An 11,037-nucleotide genomic window follows, 5' to 3' on the forward strand; every position below is an offset into this window, starting at 1 on the left:
TTTTGGCACTCATCACTGGTAAGGACCAGGCAGATGCTCTCCGAAATGGGTTTGTTAAGCATCAAAAGTTGAATTCTGTTTTTGCTTCTATTATTATTATTATTCTATTTTGAGTTTATTTAGAGAAATGGATGGAATAAGAATGGAATGAAACAAGCCAAGAAGGCAGGATTTTTTAAGACCTAATAGGGTCATTCTTTTTGAAAGACGTAGGGGATGCAGGATAGCCTCGACGATTCTCATTTTGATTCCGAGACTCTGTTTACCCAGTCGATGGGCCCCTTTTTCCTTCCTCACCCTTTCTTTCTCTTTCTGGGACTCTCTATTTTCGCTTTCGACTAATTCTGTTCGGGAACCAGTCTTACACGCCACCTGTGGTTTCCGGGATGGTCGTTCTGCTTGGGACATGTCTGCTATGTCTCCAGCTTTATCCGGGCGAGGGCCCGAAGCAAGGCAAAAATCGAGCATCGAAGTGAGCATATAAGAAGAAGTGCTTAAAACTCAGTAAATGGGCGACCACCTTCAACATGAATGACTTTCTGGAAGCAGGCTATGCCGCCACACCTCCCCTGTGAAAGAGGGCTACGCAGCTGATTCGGTTAATCACATGTCAGAACAACCGCTAGGGATCTATTTGTCATTACCAAGACGGAGGCTTCGGGTCACCCTTTTTCTTCTTTCTTTGCTAAGCTCTTCCATTTTTGGAGTGAACCCGAGTCTAATAAAAATTTCTTTTTTTGAAAAGGTCCATGTCTGCTTGTTCTTCTGTACGGCCATATGACAAGTCATTTGCGAACATTTCGGGAACCTTGTGTGGTCTTTTTGTTCCAAACATCGCATTCAGTATTGCTGGTTTCTTTTTAAAAGAGCTAGCTCATTAGCTATGGGGCTTGTTGAAAGCATCTACTCGAGTGTCTCGATAAACGTACCAGTCATCTCAACATTCCAAATTCCTATGTTTCTAGCCAGCAGCCTATTACGTAAACAGCTTTGTCAACTAAGACATATATATTGGAAAACTAATCCTTTGGCCAGGTTCAGTAAAGAGAAAGAAAAGGATAAACCTTTGGTGATTAGTGAAGCTAACGATCGATATAAGCTCAAACAATGGTGGTGTAGTCGCTTTCCTATGCCCTCCCCTCCTTGGAGGAAGTGTGGCAAGATTGACCGATTCCTGAGAGTCATGAACGAGCTCCTGCTGGCTGGCTAACTGGAGACAGCTTCTTATAAAAGTAAAATAAGCCGATTGAAAGAACTTATGCCCGTAATGGATAGAAATAGAATTGGCTAACTCCACTCGTGGCTCCTTTATCTTCTTAATTTAAAGAAAACCTGTTTGGTTTTTCAAGTGAGCAGCTAGTTCACTACTATTGAATAGCAGGAAATTGACTGAAAAAAGAGGGAAAACTCTTTAGTCAATCCTGACCTTGTATCCCTTCTTTCTAAGTAAGGGTACCGGTTAGCAAATAGCCTGGCATTGATTAAAGAACTTGAGGAAGGAACTTTATTCTCCGATCTCAAAAACGAGGACTCTTTTGATCTTGGCTCTTTTCTGAGCGACTCTTACTGGCTCTTAGTTTAAGACTAAAGCCCCCATCTCCTCTGTATTCCAATTGCAAAACTAAAGCTGGTCTTAAGCCAGCGTTTAGTGCCTCCTGACTAAAGGATTAAATGATTTTTGCTTTACATTATCGTAAGCACAACAAAACTATTCCCATTCCTTAAGCTCGCCAGCATACCGTCTTGTTAAATAGTTAAAAACGAGTCGTCGAGCCTCTGTTTTAAAGATAAAGCGCTTTATCCACTTCTGTTTTAGGGGGCCCCACAGACAGCGAAAAAGAGGCCTTCAAACGCACAACAATTTCAAATCAAATAATGTCTATATACTACTGATGCCACCAGTAGAAAGAGAAAGAACCTCCTCGGGAAGTTGCCCGGTATCCGCACTAGTTCTCTTCTTAGTCTTTATTAAAGACACCGCTTGGCCACTCTTCACTCACGAAAGCCAAAAACATTGACATAACCCATTCCTCTAAGCATTCAAGGGCTTATGGATTCATGGCCTCAATGGGTCCAGAGTGTGAGTAAGCCAGTACACCAATACCAATGAAGTAATCCAGGAAAGTTTGACTGGGAGCAAAAAAGTAAGCCGGTTGACTTTCCTTGATTCTCGAATCCCCTGTTTGCGCCTTAACTGACACAAAGGAGGAAGGAAGCGTAGCAAGAGCAATAGCCAAAGCCAACCTTCTTTCTTTGATATTATAGCTCGTGGGGCAAAAAGTCCTTTGCTCCTATAGATTCTAGTTCTGTATACACCCCCTTGACTAACTCACAGAAAAGACAATTTAAAAGAGTACGTACATACACTTTTAAAGAAGAGCACTAACGGGACTCTAAGTTAAGAGAGGGTGAAAGTGAGCTTTACTACTTTACTCCACTACTTCCTTCCCCGCCTATCACTTTGGATTAGTGGATTTAGATACCTCGTCCAATCCAGATTTTGAGTCAGTCTGTATCCATTCTCCCCTTTTACAGGCGGACCTGACTCTACTAAAGAACTTTAAATTTGCAAACTCTTTCACTTGATCTCCAGTGAATACTGAACCCTGATCGGCAGTAATAGTCTGTGGAATACCAAACCACAGAATAATGTTTTCTTTCAGGACTTTGATGACTACCTCCTGATTCACATTTTTTAAAGGGATGGCTTCCGCCCACTTGGTGAAATAATCAATCGCAACAAGTATAAATGTATGTTGCTTACTTGATGGCGGATAAATTTTGCCAATCAAGTCAACTGCCCATCCTCTGAATGGCCATGGTTTGACTAGGGGGTGTAAATAAGCAGCCGGGGCGCCTTTTGAATGGGTCCATGGATCTGGCAAGCCTTGCATCCTTTAGCGTACTGATTACAATCTTTCTCGATACTAGGCCAGTGGTAGCCATGTCTCCGGATTAACCATCTCATCTTGACTCCGGCCTGGTGAGCTCCGCAAATTCCTTCGTGGACTTCTGCCATTACAAGCATGGATTCATGTTTGCTCAGACATTTGAGGAGCAATCCATCCACACTTTTCTTGTAGAGTTGGCCATCGATCAACACATATCTTAAGGATCTAAGTTCTTTTTTTCTGTCCGTTTTCACACTAGGATTCTTAAGTCAATTTATAATAGGAGTTCTCCAATCTGACTCACTCGAGTCAACCCGCATAACTTCAAAATTGGAGTTTCCCTATCAAAGATCGAAGCCAATGAGCCTTTCTGAACCGTGATAAGTTTCTAAAATATGCCACTTAACTCCCGAGGCAACTTGAGCCATCTCGTTGGCTTCTTGGTTCAGACTCCTGGGAGTGTATTGGATAGTAAGATCCATGAATCTATTTAGCAATTCGGTAGCCAGAGCATGATACTCAGCTAAGGAATCGCTTAGGCATCTATATTCCCCAGTCAATTGTTTTATGACTAACTGAGAATCACCAATGATTCTAACAGTTAGGATCTTCATTTCGATTAACATTTCCAAGCCAATAATTAGGGCTTCATATTCAGCTTAGTTGTTGGAACAAACGAAATCAAGGTAAAAATACAATTTGTTTTTCTGCCTGTAGAGGATATAAGGATTATCCCTGCACCTGCCCTCATGTCAGTCTTGGATCTGCCAAACATAAGGATCCATGCAGTGACACTAATCATATTTCTTTCTCTCATGACTTCTTCAGCCCGATTCCTCGAATTTCACTCGAAAAATAAAAACTTGCATTGAAATCACGTTTTTATTAGTAAATGCTGTTCTTTCAATTCTACTCCTAGTAGGCCACTCACTAACTTCAAGGCTTAATTAAGAGTTCTTGCTTCAGGAAATTCATTACATTAACAGTTCCTTCTGCACACGCGGAGCTCTTCTATAAATAACAAATAGGGAGATCAAACTAGAAAATCCAGTCTAAAATCAGATTGGCATACACCTCTAGTACTTCACTTCCAAACATGACAGCCCCAGAAAAAAAAACACATTTTCTTACAAAAGAAATTATAGGCATAGAGACGAACTCCTTCACTATTGGAATAAACGAATTCCTTCCTTCACTCCGGGGAAAGGAGAGAGACCGATCATTATGACCGGGCCGACAGGTTTTTATCCCTTAGAAGGGAATACATTTATTATAAAGAACGAAATCAATCGCGTACTTCACCCCTACCCATTATGCGAGCTACTCCTCCTATACGAAAATAATTATGCATCATTCTCATACCGGTGGCAGCTTCGAATAGATCATAGACTAACTCTCTTTCTCTGAAAATATAGAAGAAAGGAGTCTGTGCACCAATATCTGCCATAAAAGGGCCAAGCCATAATAAATGAGAAGCTATACGACTCAACTCCAACATAATCACTCTAATATAGCTGGCTCTTTTAGGTACTTGAATATTTCCCAACTGCTCTGGTGCATTTACGGTTATTGCTTCTGTGAACATAGTAGCTAAATAATCCCAACGTGTTACATAAGGCAAATATTGTATAATTGTTCGGTTTTCTGCAATTTGATCCATCCCTCTGTGCAAATAACCTAGTATTGGTTCACAGTCAATAACATCTTCACCATCTAAAGTAACGATGAGTCGAAGAACACCGTGCATTGATGGGTGATGAGGACCCATATTGACTATCATGAGGTCTTCTCTTGTAGCTGGTACATTCATAGGTTTTCCCCTGATTCATTCTTCCATGAATTGCTGAAAACGAAAAGAAGTTCATCAAAATTCAAGATCTACTAAATCAAATAATTCAAAAGGACTCTTCAAATTAACGAATTTTTGTCTCCCGAATACCCAACTGACCAATTAATTCTTTATAACGTACTCTATTTTTCTTTGCCAAATAAGACAGCAACCGTTGACGTTTTCCCAGAATTTTCCGTAGACCTCTCTGAGATAAATAGTCTTTTCTGTGCAATTCCAAATGTGAAGTAAGTCTTCGGATCTTATTGGTGAAACTGAATACTTGAAATTCAACAGATCCCCTATTTGCTTCTTTTTGAGAAATAACTGAGATGAATAAGTTTTTTACCATAAAACGAAATCTTCTCTTCCCTCCCTTTTTTTCTTTTTTTTTTATTTGAATTTAACCCATCAGTAATATAATAATATTAGAATTATAATAATAATATTATTATGCCGGTCATTTTAATCTAGTATACGCAATAATCTGAATTTCGTTATGGATACCTCTATTATCAAATAAAATGAATCAATATCAATAAAAAATCTAATTGATACGTATTAGTATCATGCATCAGAATGTAATGTAAGACATCGCATGTGTGCATTTGTTTACTTTCATATACTAGATCTAGTAAGGATATATAAAAAATGTGACATCAACGAATTTTCAATCGTGGATACATATGTATCCTTATCATACTAAAACAACTACCATTATTGGTATCAAACCAATAGCGATTCATACAAGCTAAATCTTCTAATCGATAATTGGGCCAGAGAAAGAACTTTCATTTTTTTAATTTAATTAATTGATTTTTATCTCTATCAAGATGTTTGTTTTCATCCAAAAATTTATTACAGCTGTTCCCATTGCAAAATACTGGATTTCTAGCCACACCACTCCTATTCCTCAAATTGAAACAAATTAGAATTCTAAATTTTCTACGACGTCTAGGCGATAAAATATTTTCAGGAACAAGCAAATCATAATGATTTTTGTCTTTATTTCCAATCATCTTTTGACATCTTGCACTGAATTTATCAAAATTCTTATTATCAACATATCTTTCTTCTCGGTATCTTTGATTAGTTTGGTACTTACTCTTATGAACCAATGAAATACCTATAGTTTGATACATAATAAATTGTCCATCATTTTTTACAGACAGACGAATTGGTTCGATAATAAATATACCTCTTTTCATTTTCATCAATTCTGTAAGAGTTAAATCTTTATGAACCGGTATTAGATCCAGACTCATTTCTCCCCTTTGAATAGCAGATATACAAATTTCTCTTGGATTTATCAGTCTAAGCAGGAGACAATATACCTTGATATTTTTGATCATTTTTTGATTTAAAGAATCATCCCATCTCAATTGAAAAAGCAAATATCTTTTTAGGAATAAATCGAGTTCTGCTTCCGTGTGATTCTTGAATTGCTTTTTCTTTGTACGTTTTTGCATGTCTGAGTCTGATCCTGCATAATCTTCTTCAATATCTTTTTCGTGGTTTGAGAGGACTGATTCAAGATTTCCTTGGTTTTGTACATCTGATCCAAGATCTACTTGTCCTGCGGATTCTTTTTCTTCTTGATTTCGATTCTCTAATTTAAAAAGTTTTTTTTTTTATTTGCCAGGGGATGATATAAAAAGATTCCCTTTTTGCTTTCTATTGCTTTTTCTATTTTTACTATAATTTATATTTCCATTAAAATTTAAAAGAAGTAATTTGATTGGTATAACCCAGGGTTTCATTTTATATGTATTATAAAGTAGCACAAATTCTGGGAAGAACCAAGGTTCCAGATTCGATATGGAACGATTTAGTATTTCTTCATTCATCCCCATCCAATCAAAAAGTCTTAAAGATTGGATGGTTTGATTTCTTGATCTTGTGTGAGATAAAAAAGACCTTTCTTATCAATTATTTGATAATTATTCGACCCGGTCTTGGTATTTTTATTACTGTTGATACTGGTATTGATCCAGACCTCAATATCGACCTTCTTTCTAAAGCAAAAATGGAGAATTTTCCAATCCAAATATTTTCTATCCGGGTTTTTCTTTATATACTCTATATACATAATATCATCTTCGCCTAGGTAATTATTGATAGGGATACCTTCCAGCATATCAAAAAATTTGCGTTTATGTGTGTTGTAATTATAAGAAATATCTTGGTTATTATTTACTTGTAATGGTGATCCATAAATATATGAGTCATTCTTATCTTCATAATATATATATATTTATGATAAAAGGTCATATCTATAGTGTTTTTTAAAATTTGCTTTTTGATTCGTTAATGAGTCTGCTTCATAATCATTTTGTTTGTTGTAATGAATTAATTGATCTTTTTGAGATAAATCCCATTTGCTTAAATCTTTATTTTGATTTTGAGCCACACAATGTTGATTTACTCTATTTCGCCACTTTTGTGGTACTAATCTAGACCATATAATCGGAGATAAATATTTATATTGATAATGACCTCTTAACCAGTTTTTCCATTGATTCATTCCAGAATTACGAAGTTTCTTATGTCTTAATTCGTAATGAAATATTTCGTGTGCTCCAAAACCAAAATAATCTTTTCTTTCGTTCTTAAGAAAAAGAGATGTTCCGTTATATTGAAGGACAGATCTTAACTTATACAAGTTAATAACTTGGGTTTGTGATAATTTGTAAAATACATATGCTTGTGACAAGGAGGATAAGTCACAAAAAATCTGTGAACTCTTATTACTAATATTAGAAACTGACCTTTTTATAATCGAAATAAAGTGAATTTTCTTTTGATTTGGTTTACCAATTCTTTTTTGATTTCTTTCATTATTGTAAATGTATTTATCAATAATTTTTTTTGTTGATTCAATAAAAAATTGTGCATTGGTCCTGGGAATATTAATGAGACATAGAAGAATATCTATGTATATCCTTTCAATGAAAAATTTTATAAAATAATGTAATTTGCGAATTAATCGAGAATTCCTTCTTTTTAATATTTGCCAAATACTTTTTTGTGATTCTAATCTTTTAGCATTATAACTAGCTTTGTTAGGGCTAATATTTATCTCTGGAGTTAGAAAGAGTTTTTTCTTGTCTTTTATAATTTTTTCTATTTTTTTTCTGATTGTGCTTGTTCTATCAGTCAGATCTTTCACTTTTTTTTCTGTCAGTGAATAATTTGTCCAATTCATAGATCGAATTTGAATAGACGATTTGTGAATCATCTGATTATTGATTATCGAATCCTTTTGTTTTTGAGTTTCACTAGATTCATATACTTCTCTCAATCCAAATAATAGAGTTGGATTTATTTTTAAGAGTTCTTTTATTATTTTTTTTCTATTTTATAATAGAACACTTTTGATAACCCATTTTTTTGTTTTTTTTGAGACCCTTAAAAATATAAACAATTTTGTTCGTTCTTTTAAAACTGTTAGAACTAGAAAACACTTGTTTTTAAATTTTCTAATTCTTTTTTCAAGTTCTTTCAAAATGGGTTTAAAAAAGGAAGGTCGTTTTCGGGGAGAACCAAAAGGCAGATCAGTTTCCATTCCCCAAACTGTTAAAAAACAAAATTTTTTGACTTTATCTTTCATTGAATCTTTATCAAGGGACCTTTCTTGAGGTTTGTGCCAAGGTTTCAGACAGAAAGGAAATAGGATCTTTATTTGAATACCGTCTCTTAACCAGTTTTGCGGAAATTCTGTTTCTGATAATTGAACACCATTATAGGTGCATTTAACATGCATTTCTCGATTCCAATCCTTTAAATCTTCGGACCACTCGGGAGATTGAAATAATAACATACGACCGATGTTTTTAGCTATTATCAATGAAGGTAATATAATATATTTTCGAAAAATTGATTGGGTTAATAACAAGGAACCTCTTATTACTTGAGCAAATAGGACGGTATCCCAGACTTCGGCTATTTTTATCCGTGCTTTTTCCTCTCTTTTGGCCTTCTGTCTTTTCTCCCTTGTCTTTTCCTCTGCATAATTCGCAATTTTTCATTTTTTGACCTTCCAATTTTCAAAAATGAGTTTTATCAATCCAGAAATATCAAAAGAAAAAAAGATGGGTTTGTATATTCTGTCCAAAAAAAGGGGGGAATGTACATTTGCTTGAAAGAGTTCCCGAATAACTATTTTACGTCTTTGAGCGCGCATGGAGCCTTTGATTATATCTCGACGAAAATCCGATTGTTGTGAATAACGGATCAAAGCGACTTCGTTTGTTTGCTCAGAATTCTCAATATCCTTGTTAGCGTTAGCAGTATAAGTATCGGCATTCTGTTGATTATCAGTAAAAATCACTACATGTTTGGATTTTCTTGAACGAATCTCCTGGTACACCACTAAAGTTTCTCCTTCCTCCTCATTCTTCATTAATTTGTATGACCATCGGGGGACTTTTTTACTGATTTCTTTTATTCCAATAGATTTTTTTCTAATTGTTTGATCCCCAGGATTTAAGGGTCAGTTATAACTCTATCGAAAAAAAAAATTTAAAAATTTTGCTTGATCTTCTGAATCTGAATCAACTTTTCCTTGTTCTGGAAATAACGAAAGTCTTTTCAAATTCAAATTTGATGGTGATTCTATAGTAAATTGATTGATTAAGTTCAAAAAATAACCCATTTTTGTTGATAATGATTTTCTATCAAATGTATGTTCAAATTCTCGATAATCAATAGCAAAAAGGATACCGTAAATCTTATTTATGCGAAACTTCTCTATGGAATTTTCTCTGGAAGTTTCATTTATGATTGAAGGTGAAAACATTTTTTTGATTGTTCCACGATATGGTCCGCTCAAGAAAGGATCATATATTTTAGGCAAGTATTCTTTTTTAGTTGCATCATTACACAATCTAGTTCTTTTTTCCAGTACATCCAGAGTAAGCGATCCATTGTCTAGAGCCTCGATTCTAGTTATAAACTCCTTTCTTAGTGTGTTTTCTTTTTGTTCATTGGTATAAATCCAATGATTATATAGTTCGTCATAGGAGAGTCTTTCTGTTGTGGACAAAGACATCTTTCTTTGTATCATTTCCAAAAAAATTGACAAACTGGGGGGATATGTAAAAGATATTCTTTGTTTTCCATCACTGAGGCATGTATAAAAAAAATATTGTGACATTTCATTTCTTACAGCTTTTTGAATTTGAAATCGAGCCTTTATATATCGCAATGGACGATTCCATCGTTTATAGTCGAAAAGAAGAGTCACAAGGGGTTTTTCAAACCATTTTTTGTTTTTATTATCTTCATCTTCTTTAAGTATTTCTAACTTCGAATTTTCTTGATTCCCATCCAGATAAGAAGTTTCATAAACTGGGCTATTTTTGTAGCATGTCTCTTTAAAGTGGAATTCATCCTTTGTTTTTTCCTTTCCATTTACTCGGATCTCTTCCGTTTCATCGATTTTGTCCGGATCCTCCTTTTCTTCCGAAAAAAGGGAAGGAGAAGGATCTTCTTCGGTGGATCTCTCTTGTTCCTGTTTAGTTCCCTTCGTTTCGGAAGTTCTTTCTATTTCTACATCTGTTTCTTCCTCACTTTCCCCTCTTTCTTCCGTTTCTGAGGTTTCTTTCATTTTCTTAGTAAGAATGGGTGACGGTATTCTGCCTAAATAGTAGACACAGGTAATAAATAAGAGAATACTAAAGATTCGAGCCATAGAATTTCTTAATTCTGACACAAGGTACTTATTAGATCGAATAAGTACATTAGATCTAATAGAAGGATTTTGCCGTATCCAGACTAATACCAATCCAACCCATTTCATGAATAAAATGTGACCAATTAACCAACCAACAAAACTACTTGTTACAAATAACATCTTGTTGTTGCATCGAAACATATAAATGTTGACTAATCTGGCTAACATTGAACTTGGTAAAATGAAATGGTTTAATAATTGAAAAATGAGATTATTCAGGAATACACATTGAATGCTGAGATTACGCATTGAATTTCTGGTAGTAGATCCATAATCAAAAAAGTGTTTGTGATTGTTCCAGAAGAAATGAAACAAAAGATACGGTAGAGCTAGGACAGTTATTGTATGAGGTCTACCCAATGCTAGATGCAGAGGCGCATAATAGATCGATATGAACATCATGAGCTGTCCCGTAATAAAACCAGTTATTGCTGATACCTTCTTCTCGGTTCCTTCTTCTCCTTCTTCCATAACCTGAGCTCGGAGAAGGAAGAGATAAGAGGGCCCTATGGAGAATGTGGTCAGAAATCCATAATAGAGTCCGACCACAACGACCGAATTGATTATCTTCATGCATAAGGATA

At 35.3% G+C, this 11,037-nt stretch overlaps 1 protein-coding gene and 2 pseudogenes across 1 annotated transcript, besides 1 other annotated feature; all 3 read right to left on the reverse strand.

Moving 5' to 3' along the window:
* Nucleotides 1–4,209: 4,209 nt before the first annotated feature.
* Nucleotides 4,210–4,701, reverse strand: ndhH (NADH dehydrogenase 49 kD subunit; annotated as a pseudogene).
* Nucleotides 4,210–11,037: part of a sequence feature (horizontally transferred from chloroplast DNA) that runs on past the window's edge.
* rps15 (ribosomal protein S15) lies at nt 4,805–5,071 on the reverse strand. The gene has a single exon. The coding sequence runs from the start codon at nt 5,069–5,071 to the stop codon at nt 4,805–4,807; it is 267 nt and encodes an 88-aa protein (YP_002608362.1).
* Nucleotides 5,379–11,037, reverse strand: part of ycf1 — a 5,693-nt pseudogene continuing 34 nt past the window's right edge.

This window comes from Vitis vinifera, mitochondrion, assembly GCF_030704535.1.
Source record: "Vitis vinifera mitochondrion, complete genome".
Lineage (NCBI taxonomy): Eukaryota > Viridiplantae > Streptophyta > Magnoliopsida > Vitales > Vitaceae > Vitis > Vitis vinifera.